Consider the following 18,838-nt stretch of genomic DNA (forward strand, 5'->3'; position numbering starts at 1 on the left):
GGGTTCAATCCCAGGTAGAGGCAAATGATATACAGTATCTTGCTCTGATTCCTTCCAGACAGCTCCCAGGTCCACTCAGCCTGCTTTCCAAGTGAGTATTGGGGTTAATCCTTCTGGGGGTAATAGGCCGGCTGGAGTGTGATGCTAACCAAATCACCTCCACTCCCAGTGTCAGATGGTCAAGAAAAATGGTAGCCCTCACCCCCTATTCCCCCCATGGGCCTTGATGGCCTGAAAAGGGACCTACCTACCATAAAAATATAGATTTTTATGCAGGAATAAAATTCTAATCTGCAATTTCAGTTTTATTATCATTTTTATCTTAAATGAAAACAAGTTACAATGTCATTCTTCAATAATTAAGTAGCATTCCAAATGGTATTTGACCTTTTGGAATACATTTCTTGGTGTAGAATTGGGAAAGCAATCTGAAAGACCTTTATATTCAATTCTCAGCATTTTTGTTCAATCAAAAACCTGTACCCTGTATGAAAATCAAAAGTCCATTAAGTGCCTTCTGGGACCATTTTTAAGGTATCATTCAGTTTTTTTTAATAGCAGAAATATATATTATATATTCAGATATGTTAAATATACAGTATATATAAATATATAAGTGGCACTGGAAATTAGTTGCCATTTATCAAAGTTAATGTATCATGCAGGTTTCACACACGTCCAAATACTGGGTTGCATCTTAAAAAGGGATCAGAAAGCTGATTCTACTGCCAGTTTAAAACTAATTTAAAGTGTTCAGTTTATGAAGAGGTTAGTATGGTGTAGCTGTAATTAAAACTATTATTAATCCACAAACCTCAATGTCGTGTTTGCACATACCTACAGCTCCGTTTCTTCTGTAATATACACTTCATTGTCATTCCAGGTGCTAAAGCAGTGCTTATAATATAAATATTCAAACTATATTGAAATGATCAGTTTGTTGTTACACCCACAACTTTAAAATACTTTATGTACTCTTAGAGTGAAAGAGTGAGTACAATTACCCTCCGCAGAGTTGTATACCATGCTTAAAGTATTTTTTTTACTTTTAGTTTTTTTACAGAAACTAGTTTCTGTGTTTAGACTGTGTAAGGACTTCCCAATTGTCAAACTCCTGCCTTATCTCTTCTTTTTGTATCCTCTCGCAGATTGTGTATGACAGGTCTTTGACGAGTGTAAAAAAATTAATGTGTAAAATAAGTAACTTTTTAACTCTTATTTTTTTATATTTACCATTGTCCCCTGAACATTACCAAAAACATCAACAATAGAGGTAGGATAAAATCTCTAAATACCCCTTCTGTGAAGAAAAAACATGAATCTTTTCTAACAAAAACAGAAGCCCAAACTGCATTTCATTATGCTCTAGTTCGCGGCCGTCATTCAGCATCCTAACATTATCTTTACCACTTAATACGAAATGTGCCATTTTGGAGAAGTACATGATTTGATGATTTATTTTACACGGGTTTCGGGCAAACTGGAACCTCTGACCCCTTGACAGAATTTCATTAATCTTCTTCACTTGCATATGGTTATATGATGTAATCCCACGTGTTAAATCAGTTTCCTAAATGCTTCTCCTCAAAACGTCTCTGCGATCCTTTCAAATGTAACATATAATTCAGCAAAGCAGCTCCATCTTGTTGTACAAACTCGAAGCATCACATATTAACCGAAATCTGGCTTAATGCGCTTTAATACCATGCTGCTATGCGATGTTAATTGTAATGCATTGCATTGCTATCCTGACACACTCAACCTTGCAGATCCAGCTCTGCTATGCGTGCTATCACACAGACTCGTCCCTTTTGTACGTATCACTGCACTCCTATGTGACTGAGAGGCAACTTCTTTTGGGAAGTGCGCGGACTATTTTGTGGCAACTTTGGGAAAACAACGCAGCCTGACCACAAAAGCTCACGGGACGAATATCTATTTTTTTTTAAATTCAGTTGTGTGTGAATTAAAACACACGCGGGCTTGAATGTGCTCAGAAAACGTCCATTTTGTTGTATTTTGTCAAATTACCGCGGAAGGATCCAGCCAAGAGCTAAGGTCAACGCTTCCGCCCAGTTTTCCTATGTGCACGGTCGAGTTGAAAATGGAGTTCGAGGAAGGCAGATGTGTTGTAACTTCTCATTGAATTTTAGCGCTTCTTTCGCCTCGTTTTTGTAGAAAAGAGAAAAAGAAACTTAACTTTTTTTCAGTTCTGAAGGTTGGAATTATACACCGACGAAGCAACCCTGCAGCCCTGCTCTGTGCTGGTGTCCAGAGTTGCCGAGGGATTTGCTACCAATAACGTGCCAAAATTGTCGTTTTGTGGTTTTATTAAAGCGCTGGAGTTAGTTGATCGTTGCTGAGGGTGATGGTGAAGATGTTGATGTTGTGGTGGTCGGATTTTGCTGCAGGAAGAGATATGAAGAGCACCCGATTGCTTTTCCCTTGCTCGATTTAGTTCCTTTTGGTTTTCTTGCACAGCGCTGTGATGCAGTTTATATTTTGAACCCTCTTTTTGTTATCCAAATAAACTGGCGATTTTGTGTGAAAGAAAATGGTGATATTTGCGGCTAATTTTCTCACCGTGGCTACGTCGTCGGTGCTACTGCTAGGATTCGGATCCCGGTGAGAAAAAATGAGCGAGGAGTCGGCAAATCCAAACAACGAGTAAGTTTGCGCTTTTATTTTGCGTTATTGTTAAATGTTCTTCGATTCCTTGGTTTTGTATTGCTGGTTTCAGTGGGTAGCTTAGGACTTCATACTACAGCATTAGTACCGGAGTATAGCTGGGCTATAGCTTAAGATGACTACCTAGGTGGCTAACTTAATTAAAAAAAACCACATGGATACTAGAGAGAAAAATGCCACACCATAAACAGCACCCTAAATGATACACTTATCAATGCAATTTGTCGGTGTCGCTTGGAAAATGGATGATTTTTATAGTTAAATCGAATGTCTATTTTACATAAGATGGTAGGTATTTATGGTGTTTTTAATCGTCTTATTTTCAATTAATATCTGTAGAGCTCGTCAGGTTAGCTAAATACTCCTACAGTATTAATATAGGCTTCGGAGCGATTTGCTGGTTTTGCTTCGGGGAGTACTAATATCATTTAATACTTATTTGCTGATTTTGTTTTATAGAGACTTGATTAAGACCGCAAAAAAAAACGTTTCTGAGCGGTAAAATTAAACTAAATTTAACTGCGACAACAGAAACTTCCATTTGTTTCTGTCCTTTAAATCTATCTAAAATATAATCTTTCACTATTTTACGTTTCGAAAAATGCATTTTACCTACCAAAGATTTCGCATTTAGAGGCGTTTTGGATTCCGGGGATTTCTAATATGTATTTTGCGATGTTAGTCGTTTTATATGAGAAGGATAATAATATTAGAGCATTTATTTTCATTGTCGATTTTTTTTATCAATAAGAATGTCTCTGCTTGCTGCAATGTCAGTGACTCAAAAAAGCTGAAGACGCCATATTTTTTTCTCAATCACACTCATTTGCATACCACAATCTTCATTCATAAAAAATGTTAAAAGAAGGAAGCGGCACCGAAAATCGACCGAATTTGTGGCGCAAATGTAAGGGGACCCTGCTTGTTAACGTCCCGAAGTTTAGTTTTTACACTGGGGCTTTATTTTGCGTTGGAAATCCAGGGTGTATAAATGGTCTCATCGCTGCGTGTGCTTGTTGACAGTCAGTGAGAAATATCAGCTCAGGGAGGTGCTGCGATCACATGATCATTTCCATTCATAAAGTACCTGGCTGCCCATTCATTGTACACTGTACATACAGAGTGTCTCAGCACTGCACGGGCGATCACACAAAGATTCTATCCGCAGTCGAATAGCGGCCAGGTCTTGTCAAGGAGATGGGAGAACGTGGTCAGCTGCCACTCCTTGAAAAGACAGCTATGTTCCCCTACCGTACAATGCTGGTGTCGATAGTGTACCGCACCTCCGTTTGGTGCACGTAAGAAAGTGATCTTAGTCAAAGGACATTCACATTCATAGACTCATGGAAGATGGGGCTCAACCGAAATAAATACCATTGCTCAGCCCAAAATGAGGTGCCTTAAAATGTGTTCACAGTGGGTGTTTAGCCGAGTTCCATTCCATCTTATTCGTTTCCTGCATCATTTTGGATTTAAGCATTTGAGGTAAAATTTGTTCCACATCAGCATGTCTGCACTCGGTATTAACAATAATCCATGGTATTAAAACATGTGATATTGAATTTACCATTGAAGCCAGTGTTAAAGGCCAAATATTTATTCCATGGGAAATGTTGGTTTTAAATAAGTCGTTCTGGGATTACATATGCTTTTGATCAAAAAACAATTGCGATTTTCTGAAGTGCACAAGAACACACGTACATATTTCTGAACACAGATGGAGGCACAAAGAAGCTGAATATTTCAGAGATCTGTGGGGATGCCATTTTGATTCGTTTAATTGTAAGATAAACCTATGTTGAATGATTTGTGGGGGGGGGGGGAATAGATGATGTTTGTGAGAATGAATGAAGTATGTAGACCATTGCTATGTGTACAATATAGAAATGGTTTTGGGAGATTTTGTGTCTTAGAATTTATGGCACATCGCTATGTATCAGCATCTGCGGTCTTGCCTGTAAGAACATGGATTGTTCTTCATGCGTACTCTCAACACTGTCCCCAAAATCTGTAGGTTTTTGTAGCGTGCGATTGTTTTAAACTGAATAGAAGCATTTTGCTAAAGCTTTTTTATAATCCTTTTTTCTTTATTTTTGGAGGTTGTTAAAATCTGGGCTCCCTTTTTACGTTAATGGGAACAACAAATGTCTGTCATGTTATGTGTTGAGGATCAGTGACTATAGACTGTCAGGCTTCAGGATTAAATTTACATCCTTTTCTCTGTACATCTTTATTAGTCTTAATGTAAGCCTGTGCACAAGAATGGCTGAGGTTGGGGTGGAAGATCTCTGTTGCAGTGTATAAATGTGGTGACAATGCAACTGCAGTTTCCTTTTTCTCGGGCTGTTCCTGAGGGGGTCTGTTTGTCGTGAGCGAATTTCATATGAACAGGCTGTATTGCAATGTTCTTTTTTTTTTTTCAACCATTCAATCCTTCCTGTGTTAAAGAAATGACAAAGATCCTCTTTCGGGTTGAAATGAATCCGAGTGTATTATATGTCATGAAAACAGCAATTCAGTATTTCATATATTGTTAATTTTTGTTCTGAGCGTTATTTCCTTTGTAGTAGAAACCATGGAATATAAAGAGTAATATACTGTATTTTTTAACTGTCTTTTTTTCATTTTGATCCAAATATAGTAGTAATCTATGCCACCACTATTCAGACAGAAATCGGGTTTGATTTGGTCATTACTGCCTGTAATGAAAAGGTACTTCATGCAATTTTGGCCAATTTTTATTCACAACTAATTCAAGTTGGACAGTACAGATGGCGTTTTGTTCACTGGTGTGGTGTTATGAAACCTGCAGCTAAGCTGGGGTGAAGGTATAACGTGGTGGATCTGTAATGCTTTCATCCTGGTAAAGTCTTTGCCAGCCCCACAGTTTTTACAAATAGGGAAATAAGAATCTTCCAATCCAAAATGTCTGTAGATCCAAATTGGGATTTTTTTCTGAGAAGCCATTTATTCTAATGATATCTCTTGACATTTTTTGAGATGGTGTGACTTGTTTTATTTCAGAACTGATTGTCCTACCACATTTTTTCAATGTATTTAATGTTAATGTGTTCTGCTAACAGAAACATAGCAGTGTAAATATAGGCTGCATATCTAGTATCAATTAATCCTTAACAACGCGTAACAGCGCAGTCTTGGTCACTGTCATTCATCTTATGTAGCAAGGGGTGCAAACCTGGGGAGAGAGGCTTGTGTGGGGAGAACACTTCAGACATCACGAGAACGTTATGTACAGTACAACAGGATTGGAGCAGATGTTTCTGTTCTACCTCTGTTAACCTAATCTAGCATGTTGTGAAAGCTAAGTGTTAATAATTTTCATTAAGAAAAATGCCTGGTGATCTGAGATGTTTCTATTAAAATATACAGAACTCTGTGATGGGCTTAGCATTTCTACTCTTTCCGTAGATAGGAACTGTTCATCTTTCTAAGGTCTTTTATGTCACACATTTTAGAAATGATTCTTGAAATATGAATCATGCAAATTGTTTGAAAATACATTTGCATATGACAGTACTTCTAAAATTAAATATCCTAATGGACGCAAAATATTTTTGACCTGCATGTACTACCAACCTTAGGCATTATATATGGAATATGCCAATGTTATCTTTTTTTTTTCTCTGTATTGTTATGATATGATCATTTAAATTTAAACTGCGTTCTGGGGAAATGATGAGGGAGTGAGCTCAAATGTAAAATGTTTTAATGAAAGGGGCAAAATGTGCATTTGGAACAGAAAACGCTAGTCTTTGAAACGTCAAGTCTGTAAGTTTGCCCCCATTTAAAAAAGAATCAATAATATAAGAATCTGAAAATAATAGTAGTCTTAAATGTGTAATTTGGCAGTCAAATGATCACATCAGGACAGGACATTATATGATGATCAATGTAAACCTTTTAGGATAATCCCATCCGCATCTGGCAAACTTGGGTTTTTGCTTTTCATTTTTCTCGTTATCTACCATCCCTTTTTTATTCTTTTCCTGCAGCATTCCTCCCTGTGGAGAGCAGCTCTGCAGAGGGCTGAGGAACTTGCTTGCTTGACGCTGTTTTGGGTGTGATGTGACAGGTTTTGCTTCTGTATTTTATGCTAACCATTTCAGAAGATTGTTTTACAAATTGCCTGTCCTTTTTTAAAAGCTACGGGGGAGGGTCATACCTGGAGTTTTGTTCCTTTCTTATTTTTAGAAGGGAATTAAAAAGTTATGAATAATCTTTCAGGGATGATGATAAATTAAATTGCATAATTCTACCTATTACTCAGTGCATTTATTTTTGTAGACATCCGTATTGTATCCCTTTTTTTAGGTATAACGAAGGATTTAATTTTATTTTTCTTTCTGGTATTTTTTTTCTCTTGTATGGGGGGGGGAGGCGTTTCTATAATTAAGCAACTACTTATGAAGCATTGTTCATTTTCTTCCCAGGGTTAGAGTAAAGTTGTTTAAATTTAAACTTAAGCCACTTCCCCCTTTCAGCCCTTTTCACTTCCTCTGAGTATTTCAGGAGCAGTTGAAATGTCATAGAGAATGGTCATGTTTTAAAAAAGGCAATTTCACACTGAGATTTTTAAGCTATATATTATATTTTGACATTGCACTTTGTGAACAAGTGCTCTTGAAAGTAGTTTTTAGCCGATATATAAAATCAGGCATTTGTATTCCACTCTCAGAACGTGAACTATTCTATCTCTTGTTTTCAGATAAGCTCATTGATATTTATATGTTCTGTGTCTTTTGGGGGGGTTTACCTGTGATGGTTTTATAGTGTGATGTTGTCTGCTATTGCAGCTCAAGAAATTGTTCTTGTTGGTGGGAGGCAGTGACGCTGATCCAGAAGAAAGGTTGTTTTTACAAAATATCCAGGAATACTACTATGGCAAACATCACATTTGAAGCCATTTGTTCGTTGCCAAAAAAACTAGCAGGTTGTATTGTTTCACTGTGCTTTGTGTAGCTATTCCATAACTGTATGGTTGATACGTTATATAATTTTTAATGGCATTTTGCATAGTTAGCAGGTTTTTTCTGGCAAAGAATCACTTTTAATACAAACCTCCACAACTTAAATATTGTTTACAATTGTGTGAGCTAGGAATGAAGGTTGGCCTTGTTTGTAGCTGCAGCTGGGTTAAGGCTGTTTTTCCCCCTTTGAAGCTCTGGGCCTTAAAAGGGTGCAGATGGAAAGACTGAAACCTTGTGCCCTAAGTTTTTTCACTCTTTGAACAGAAAAAGGGTTTTAGGACTTATGTCTGCCTTTGAACCAGACAGGATGCTTTTCAAACGAGCAATTCAGCCATGTAATAAAAAATATTAGGAGGTTGTCTCTTGAACTGGGGATAAAATCTAAAATACACTAGCGTTTTCTGAAGCTTTATTTCTATACAGCACAGCAGTTAAAGGGTCAGCATATGTTTTAGAATTCCCTCTACGTCCTGTGGTGAAACGGGCTGTATGATATAATAACCGGGTGCACACCATGGTGAAGTTCAAGGTTTTCATTAGTGCCTGATGCACTCCGTTTTCATACAAGCACAGTGCTGTAATCCTCTTGTATTTACAAAATTTTAACTTCACGGGAATACAGAGGGAATTCAGTTCTTACATCAGGGGACCTCGGTACAGTACCTCGCGATAAATCGATATGGTGTGAGAAGTGTTTTTCCACTACTGTGAAATGGACAGTGATTGGATGGAGAGCTGCCATTTCAGAAGATCTGGCAGGTGTACTTGATGTGTACCAAGGCATGACAGAGACATTGGGAGGGTTACCAAGAGACTGGAGATGGTTATAGACATCGAGGATGAGGTCATTCATGGTGAACCACAGTAGCAGATGACTGATATGTGGTGAAAGAAAACCACTGGTTACTGTTACAGCGTTCATTTTCAGTGCCAGTACTCCAAAACCCGTTACATAAGCACAGATTCCACAAGGTGCATTTTAGCTTTTAGTTTCGTTTAAGCTTAAATTGTTCATGTTCAAACATGGTCACAAATAAGTGGTTTGTTGGTGAGTCACTAGTGGTGTGTGAAATAATTATTTGGATGGCATTTTTGGATGAGCTGAAATTACTCCTAGTATGGTGGTTACAGTTTTAAACCGAAGAGCACTGAGGCAGAATTTTACAAGGATTTGCCAATGCTGTGTCCAGAAGCACGATGATACCAACTGTGGGTTGATGCTCCGTACGAGCGCATTACTTCTTCAGGGTGGCTTAGAGTGATACAAAGCCAAGCCAATATCCCTGAGCTTTCTTCAAGTTCAGTGCCTCATCTCGTCCTGTCTACACTGTGGTTTAATGTGCAGGTATTTTACAAATATTTGGAGTAATGATGGTAAAATGGTGTGCTTGCTTGAAAACAAGACTCAAGTACTCATCTTCCACCTTTGCTTTGGGGGAGGAGCTGAACCTTAATGTCAGGGTGGTGAATATGACGTCAACTAGCGCATGTTCTAATTAGCTGGATACACGCACAGCTCAAGCCTATATTGACTGAGGGCCCCTTCAAGTTGAAACTTAGCTCTAAAAACTTTGCTGTCTGGTCTTACATCTAAATTTCTATATACAGTTTCATGGGGGTTGTGAATTTATGTAGAGGACACTGTATATAGCACTTATCAACATCCTGTGGTTTATTGTAATTTCTTAACACACAATTTTTTTACAAAAAACTAAAATGTAATATATCAGTCTAAATTTGCCGTTTGTATTTATAGGTCCAGCATGAATTTTTCAAGCACATAGCCTGCTGCTAAATCCGCTGAAGGCTGTATTTTAAATGTAATCCATATAAACGGTAATACATATTCAGTGTAGTTTTTAAATGGTATTTAAATTTTTTTCATGTCCCATCTTTGGTATGTTATAGTTTCTGATGTTCTCAAAGTCAAGTCTGTATGCAGAACTAATTTAAACTGTGCATCACCTGCATGGCTGCTCTTTGAGATGGCCGTGTTACGAATAGTGTTAGTCAAACATAACTGATCTGCAGTGACTTGCAAACACACTCCACTAACAGGCCATGGCAGAAGTTTAAGTCTCTGGGAGACTGCCTGCAGCCATCTTACTACACCCAAACAAAGCCACACGTTATGTTTCATTACTTTTCACTAATTGCTGCTCTGTTTCAGTCAGGATGTCTTGCTATTTGGCCTGGATGCTGCAAAATATTGACTTGTCTGTGACAAGACCTTCCACATATGAGTATTCATTTTCTGCTCGTTAAGTATTGGTTCAACGAATGTTATTGATTTCAGGGTATGAAGAATGGGTACTGTCTGTTACATATGTAATAACCACAATAAACCACGTGTGTGAAAACTGTATTTTAATTTAACCACTGTTTTGTTATGAGTGCGCTTATGGTCCAATATCAGACTTTAGGAGTTTGTATACATACTCATTTTTTAATTGTTTGCAAGTGTTGCAATTGATCTTCAGGTTTGCATTTTGCTGCTGTATTTACCGTCCTCACAGCAGCATTGTGAATGTTGACTTCTACTTAACTGTAGTGAGATGGCAGTCGTGGCATCACTTCAGCACAGCATTGCTGTGCTCTGTTTGAGCAACTAAATGCATAGATCGGAGATTGGGCTTTTTCAGCGAAAAAGAACACTGGACAACCGAAGGATGTCTGTTTTGACAACAAAAAATGAAACGGGTGGGTTCCGTCACATGCTGAAGGTCTACATTGAGGCTACAATCCTGTGTAGATGAACAAATGATATGTCATTTCAAAACACCAAAAAAGCAGATGTATATGGTGCATGTTCAACAACCTCAGAGATTCCAGGTTTAAAGCGGGCCAGAATGCGTGGAACTGGAAAAACATTTACTAATTCTTACTGCTGCAAACTGTCAATACAGTTGTGTAACTGTAAAATAATCTCTCGCAGTAAACCATGAGACTAGCATGCCATGACATCCCTAATATACACACTCACACGCACGTCATTTCACACATGCGTATGTGGAAAGCAAGACTTGGTAACGCAAGATGTGCGTAATTATCCTGGAACCCATGGGAGGTTTTTATGTCATCTCTGTTCTTCTGTTGCTTTCTTCGAAAGTCAAAATTGCCAGGATGATTTTTTTTTTTTAATTTAGAAGTTAAAAAACAAATCTGCACATTTTTTTTTTCTGTTGCAGTAAAGTAGGTCCACCAGCCACATTCATCAGACATCAGAAATTATTCCTGTGATAAGTGTAGTCTCGGGTCAGTGAATTTGGTAAAGGAATTAGTGCACTAATTCCATGCTTGACTGTGACATTTTTAGCCCCCTTTATTAGAATTTTCCCCTCCTTTTTTTCTGAGGAAATTCATCAACTTTGGAAATTTCAATCAAGTCTCCATGGACTCTACATTTACATCAAAGCATGCTGAGACTCCACTGCAGTCCAAATTTGTGGTCCCCCTTTTCTGTAATCGCTGCTCAAGTTTTTAATTTGCCAAATGCTTGTGGTTCAAATTAAGATCATCTTAATATGTGGTGTGATTGATGTTTCAGAATAGTTTGCTTTTGATTCACATATGGGATGCTTTAATTTATAATTCTGCAGCAGTGCAGGGAAAGGGAACGTTGTGATGCGTGCATTTTCCTAAATCTAGTAATGAAAGCTTGTTTAGAATCCGTATGATCCGTTAAATACGTTATAACAGGCACACTCGCGTCTTGCACTTTGACAGCAAGGTGCTGAAGTGCAGCTTTCAAACGGGAAATTTTTATTTGGTTTCAGGGAGGGTGTTAATTACTATTCTCTCATAATGAACATTTCACTGGGTTTAGTAGTAAGTCATATTTTCTCCCAGTACAATTAAGTGATAGCTTATTTAGAAGACAAAAATTTAGGGTTGAATGATTTAGATGTCTGCTTAAACCACTTGGTGTTTTTACAGAAAATCTTTGGTTTAGAGTTTTACTACTTTAATACGCTTCTCTACAGAAGCATGAAAAGTCAAGATGCATTCATAGTCAGATATTGAACTTTACATTGTATTTAAGGCTTTGAAAATGAGGAGGCCAAGCCAGGATCAAAAGAACCAAGTCAACGTGCATTTTCCTATTTAAGACGATACTCTGCTCTTGTACCTGTTTGCGACTTTTATTTTTTGCTTCAGTTGGGTGTGGCTTTTCACTGGAATCTTAGTCTGAAATGGGTGTGGCACTAATCTAATATTTGACCCTACAAACTGTGATGTTCAGTCAAATTAGAAACTGTGCATCAAGCTAGATCTGACCTGACACAATTGTTGATGGACATTAAAACAGTGCTTTCATTTGGTCTTTTCATTACATTTGTATTACTGGTTATCTGGAGAGATGTTAAAAGGTTTTATAAGAAGGCATAGATTAGACAAATCACCTTCTCTGCAGAGAACAGCCTGCATCCATGATATCCCAGATTTTGCACTGTTCTCCCAACTTATTTTTGTGTTATAGAATTAGTGGATAACTGTGATCTATTGTAAAATATGTACTTATATTTTGCCTATAAGCATACATACTCTATTGATTAAAATGGAGATTAATCATATAGCTTTTTTCCCCAAATAGTCCATCAGTTATTTTTAATCTGTACCAAAATCACTCACATTCTTAAAATTTAATTTCCAATGAGTCAGTGTTACAGTACTATTAAAAATTATTTTCAATTATTCAGAGAAACATTTTAAGGAAAACGTTTGTCTAAGGAAACTCAAGAAAATCACTAAACGTAATAACTTATAACATATACATGCCATAAATGCATTTTTCATAACTGCCGTATACCGCAGTATATTACATTTGGTCATATTGATATTAATTTTAAACTTTCTCCACCATGAATGTTTGGTTGGATAATTTAATGTGATATATTTTAGGATTAATGGATTTAGTAAAACCTCATTCTTCTAAAGATTATAGACTGCTCGATCTGACAAAGGCAATCCCAACCTAAATTAGCGCACCAGCAGTGAACAACAAAAATCTGCCTTTTCTTTGGTGTATCAGATAAAGGAAAATGAGAATTTTTAGAAGTAACCCAGCCTAGAAAGAAACCAAACGAGCTTTAAAAATCTTCAAAGGTTTAGAACTGATGGTAATAGTATGGTGCAGGCGGCCAACTAAAGAGACTGATCTTACCCTAATAAAACAATCCCAGGCTTTTAAAGGTCATGTCTGGCTATGTAATTAAGATACTTTAGTTTTTTTATATCCTCACTGATTTTTGCTTTTATTTGGCCAATAAACCGTCCTCTGCTTGGTTAATAACAGAATATATACAGTTAAAAAATGGTTTTGGTGATTTTGTTTTATTGTGAGCTAAAAAAAGAATTGTGAAACGATTGTGTGGATCGGAAAATAAGCGACTCGAATCTTGTTCAGCTTAAAATTTCCCAGTGATGAGCTAGATGAGTTGATTGCATTCCTCCTCATCTGTCTGGAAAAGCAAAATGATCAAAATAAGGTTATGCACATCCTAGGATATTAACATGGGCGTGTTTTTTAGGGAACGTTAATTTTATAAATAAAATTGTCAAATGAAGGTCATTCTGAAGTGTGTGGATTCCTTTAGCATAAGCACTTAAAAAGTAGAGCCAAAATCAAATGTTGCTAAAGCTAAATCATTCATCTTTCTACATATTTTGCATTTATTTGTTTCAGTCTGTATTTTTCCATGTACATAATTCTGAAAGTATTTTCTCTTTATTCTTAAATGCATTGTACTTTAAAATGTCGGTGTTTTAAACTGTTTTCTAAAGTCCTGAAGCAATAACTTCATGTATGCAAGTTATAGAAGGTATATTTTTTTAATTTTGTCAATTCCGGTAGTTGATTTTTAACATCCATTTGCAAGGCTGTTGTTTTGTAACTGTTTTCATCATGTTTGTAGCTTCACTGGAAATGTTTTTTTCTGTACACTGAAATTTTGTATGATCATTCAGTTCCTGGTATTGCCATAGAAATACAGTAAAGGTTTTAGAGTTCTGTTAACTGTAGGCCAGTGTTTGTGAAATTGCCCTTATCTTGCTAGTTTCCTAAAACCAGCAACTCGGTTAACCAGTCCTACATGTGAACTTTAGACCTGTTTCTTAAGATAGCAAAAAGAATGCTTTGAGTCAGAATGCTGTTTTTAATTATCCGAGTACACTAAATGAGTAAAGACACATGGTAAATATCTGTTTAGAGCTTCTTTCTTCCTCCTTTTTTAAATGTCTAAATCATAATAGTTCATGCTTGTTGTAAAAGGAATAGCACACGAGTTTATTATCTTTTAAATTAGATACTGAGACATGGATTTAATTATTCAAAATTGAATAATGGCACACAGCGTGTTGCTTACCTACAGATCCATTCCTGTACTGTGCATTCATCTGCGGTAAGGGTTAGCTATCAGATGAGGAATATTTGCAGGTGAACTTTAAGAGCTTGTGGAGCCTGATTACAGTTACTTTGTTAGTATTAATAATAGCAATGCATTTGGGAACATTAATATGGCCCTGTCATCTATTTTAAAGAAATGTGCTAATATTAAAGACAGAATTTTGATTTTTTACTTTTTGGTTTCTGGTTTTGATTTTATACAAATGCCTTTCGTGGGTAAAAAAATAGGTTAATCACTTAGATCATTTACACGTGATCAGTTAACCTCTGAGTGGAAGAGATGCAAAAGATTGAAATGGAGTGGATTAATTGGCACCATGTTACAACAGGTAAAGAGGCCATGTCCACCTAGACCTGAATGTGGGGGAAAACTGACTTTTGTATAAAAATACTGAGCTCAGGCGTTCGACTTCCTGGTAACAAGTTGGATTTATAAATACAGCCTAAAGATTTTATGATGCAATGGTTTAAAATACCCCCCACCCTTCAGCCCTGAGCTGAAGTGCTTCTCTGCAGCAGCCACAGTTCTCCACCTACTCCAGCCATGCTTGCACCACAGAGAGGTGGAACTGCATGCAGGCTGCATCGCAGAGAGACAGGCACTCAGTCACACACTGGCAGCAGAGTAATTACTGCACATTCACTGCAATTAAATCCCCAGTCAGTGTTCCACATGGGTCAGCCGCAATCGCACGCAAAAAAAGGCGAAGCTGAAAAGTACTGAAGCACTCAGACTTCATTTTGTCATTTTGTCTCTGTCACAGATGTATAAGTTATGCATTGGGCGCCAATTTAAGTGTACAAGTTTTAGAGTACTATACTTTTATGTGTGTAGTTTGACTACATCTTTAACTTCCACCATTGTTTTCAGTTCCTGTGACTTGAATATAAATTATTTTTATTAGCTGTGGATTGTTTTTTTTTCTGCTTATGAGATTTGTACTATTTAGCAGTTTTCAGAATGTATTATATCCAGTTGACTTGCTCTAGGTTAACTGATCAGTTTCTAATTATTTGGGACAAAGTGGTTAGTTTTTGTTTTTATTTTGAGTATTACAATTCCATTGTTTTAATGTTATTGATTTAGTGGTATATCGGCAGTCATCAGTTCTCGGAGGTTCTTGACTGTATATATGATGACTATTCAACTATGTTATCAAATGGCATTCACTAATTATCTGATAACTATATAGAACTATATGCTTCAGTATAGAGCTAAGACGTAACTTCAAAGTTTGCAAGAGAACAGTAATTCGAGCATTTCTTGAATGATTTCTGTAGGCAATTTAATAATGTGCATCTATAACACAACTTACGTAAGGGTTCCATTTCGAAAGTCTTACTATGAATTTTATCTGTTAAAAGTGACTGTCTTTTAGCTGTTGCATAAACAATTAGAGTATTATAACCACATAAGAATAAAATAAATAAAAGAATAACCTGAGCAGAGAGATATGTACATATGTATTTATTTTATATTAAGTGTATTGTATGGTGAAGGCAAAGATAAATGTCCCCCCTTTTGGTTATTGTTATCTTATTCATGGAATTTCTGAATAGAATAATTAGTAAAAGAAAAAAAAACCCTATAAAATAAAAACAAAATATGACTTACACTTAAAGAACAGAAAATAAATGGAATGCTGGCTAAACGAGAATTACCTGATAATGAATTAGTTCTGTACTGCATGTTTCATTACCCTACAGTGTCCTGTTCAGTAATTAAATGCAAATGAAACTGACTGCAGTATGGGTTATTCACAATTTTCAGGGAAAAAGCACGAGATAATGGAGCACATGAGTGAGAACAAAGCCTAGCTGAGTGTAAAATGTACCTCTGGTGGATGCTGATGGTGACCGAAAGGATCTCCAAGCACGTACTGGATCCAACGTAAACCTTCCGTTACTTATGTATAAATGTATTTCCAGTCCTGTGTAGCCCAGGGTGAGGATGTGTTTCAAATTGAAGTTTGTAACACTTATACAGTATAATGAGAAACTGTTCATTGTTTGCTAATTCTGGTTCTTCTGCTAGCTTTGTTGCATGATACGATTTGTATTAATTCCTAATATATAAGCCTTTAAACTGGATTATTTTGGCCAATAGGAACATTCTTTTGAACCTCTAGATGTTGGGATTCACAGTGAATCTGTACCAGGGCTTGGCATTTACTTTCTGCAGAAAGGGTGGAATGGAGGTGTATAGTACACAGCGCGTTGTGAGTCAGAATCCCATTCTTCTGGATACTCTGAGTAATGTCGTGCTGTGTGGAGGCTAGCTGGTTGCACAGCTATAAAATAACTGGTGCAGTGTGGCCTTTGGTGCTAGCTCAGTGTTGCAGAGGCCATTCAAGCTCACCAGTGTGCACGTTCACACTGCCCGCCTTTCTCCTTACATGTGGAGCCTTTTACGGACAAAAGAGGTGTTCTCACGAGGTGCTTGGTATACGTGATTGATTTGTTTTTTAAATGCACACCTTTCCTTGCAAATTAATGGTTCGCTGTTTTGGGGGTAAATGTTAGTGGTTGATTCCTCTGTGCAGCATTTTCAATAAATGGTGTTTAGCATTTAAAGGAAAAAGTTTAGGAACTTTGAAAATGTTTTACTTCAAATAACCATTACTTAATTTTAATTATGGTTTAGAAGTAATAAATGTACGAAGTTTGCTTTGGAATATATTCCAAATGGGTGAGTGAATAGTTAGATTGCAAAAAGAATATTTTTAAGCATAATACTATTGAAGACTTACTGTAGGAAAAAAAAACATTTCCTATGTGCAATCTGAATTTTAAGATTGTCCCCACTCCATTTTGAAAAACCGTATATAAACTTATGTAAAGATGAACTTTTTTTTTCCCAGATTTTTTTGGGGTTCTGTTTTGCTCGCTCGTAGAGGAAACCTGAGCAGCAGTCTCCTGTTGGTGCTTTGAAGGAGTGACATTTTTTTCTTTCTAATGCTAATGAAATGAGGAAATTTCCAGTCTTAACTTGCAAAGCATGTCTCTCCTGCAGCATGCTCCAGTGACTGTATATTGTGTGAGCACAAAACCCCCAGCCTAGGATCTAATAACGTGAAATTTCAGCAGAGAAGCAGCCATTGTGTGGAACATAGTGAGGCAGAGGAGGGCTGGCATGCAGCCAGGGCCCCAGCCACAGCCCTCAGCGATGGGAAGCCCAGGGGCTGATCCAGTGTGACGGCATTTTCAGCTCTAGCTGCCGGCCAGACAAACAGTCGCTTATAAGCTCGGCAACTAATTGTCCCCATGCTCTGTGACGCATGGCAGTCAGCTTGATCACACAGCGTGTTGGTTTTCCACCTTACCATGCAGTAGATTTGAGAGCTTGGAAACTGAATGCATATGCTTTTTAAAAGAAACTTGTTTAAGAGACACTGAAGTTATGGTGGGGAAGAAGGTTTTCCTTATACTGCCTTTATTTTTTTCCCCCACTAGCAGATTAAACATTGCCATGAAATTGTTAAAGCTGTAAATTAAAGTGACCTCAGTGTTCAAATTTCCAATACAAATTTGTACTCTTAGAGATCTGTTGTGTAGTTATGTACAGGTAAAAATTATGCTGAATGCTAGTGCTACCTCCAGTGTCTACTGTGCCTCAATTTCTTCTCAGATTGTAGGCTTAGGAATGAAGGGTCTACCACTGCCTATATCAAGACATGGCTGTTTTTTTTTCTGATAACCTTCATTTGGAATTGTCAAAGAAAAAAAGATGCATCTGAATTTGTTGTTGGATTAAAACAGGGATTTACTGTAAGATTAGTTTTTAAAGTGCTTTTTCAACGTACTTCTCGGTTGTACATGTTCAGGGGTTAGACTGAAAGCTTGGTTAAGGTGAATCTAAAAATATTAGAGAAGTTAAAGATAACAATGCAGGCATTTACTGATCTTTAATACAGAGCAGGGCCAAATATTTTAACATTTCAAAACGGACTCGTGTGATAGTCCAGGAATCTACAGGGGAGAACTGCAGTCAGTTTTATGTGAATTATTTTTGGAAAAAACTAGGGACGTTGAAGGGCTTTTCAGATATGGTCTCCATCCAAAGAAAAAATATAGTTCACTAAATTCATATGCTACCTTTCCGTTTAATTAAAGAAAGTAGCTGTGTGAATTGACCTACGGAAGGAAAGTCTTTAATCTACGGTTTACTGACGAACTTGAGCGTTCGATCTCTGGATGCCTTGACCTTACTTTTCGGAAATGAAGTCAGTCATCCAGCAGAATAACTTGGAATAATTTTGAATCGCATTCCCATTTCGCTGCCAGCAGATTGGCTTCCGGCCTTCACTGTGCGCTCACTGGACTGTGCCCTCACAGCAAGGAGCCCGGGTTCGTCCCATTGTGTCTGCTCACAACCCAGCTTCCAGTTGAGGGGGGGGGGGTTGGGGGGCATAGGGGGAGAAATATGAATAAAAAAAAGAATTAAATCCCAACACATCTGGTCAGTGATTTTTCTTTTTCTGTCTGTGGCTTCTGGAGCCTTACATTTTCTTTGAGGAGGATGCAGTGATTGTCCTCTAGAGTGAATAGAAATTGTAATTGTTAATGCACTTATTGCTAAAAGTATGCTGTGGTTTCTGTGCGACACCTCTCTCCCAGGCCTTTGTGATGAATGTGTGCAAGCAGGAGGCGTGTTTTTGTCCGGCTATATTTTATAGGGTGAATTGAGTAGCAGAACTTCAGGCAGGGGGTACAGCCGTAAGACTGCGGTTCCTATACCATAGTGGCATAATAAAGC

At 37.3% G+C, this 18,838-nt stretch overlaps 1 protein-coding gene across 1 annotated transcript in view; it reads left to right on the forward strand.

Annotated features, from left to right (window-relative positions):
* The first annotated feature begins 2,084 nt into the window (after window positions 1–2,084).
* The window catches only part of spred1 (sprouty related EVH1 domain containing 1), a 48,204-nt gene continuing 31,450 nt past the window's right edge, over window positions 2,085–18,838 (forward strand). Inside the window, exon 1 of the mRNA XM_088925984.1 lies at window positions 2,085–2,667. Coding sequence (XP_088782110.1) covers window positions 2,636–2,667 — 32 coding nt within the window. The 5' untranslated portion in view covers window positions 2,085–2,635. The remainder of the gene's footprint in view (window positions 2,668–18,838) is intronic.

Source organism: Atractosteus spatula, chromosome 9 (genome assembly GCF_055471065.1).
Source record: "Atractosteus spatula isolate fAtrSpa1 chromosome 9, fAtrSpa1.hap1, whole genome shotgun sequence".
NCBI classification, from domain to species: Eukaryota; Metazoa; Chordata; class Actinopteri; order Semionotiformes; family Lepisosteidae; genus Atractosteus; species Atractosteus spatula.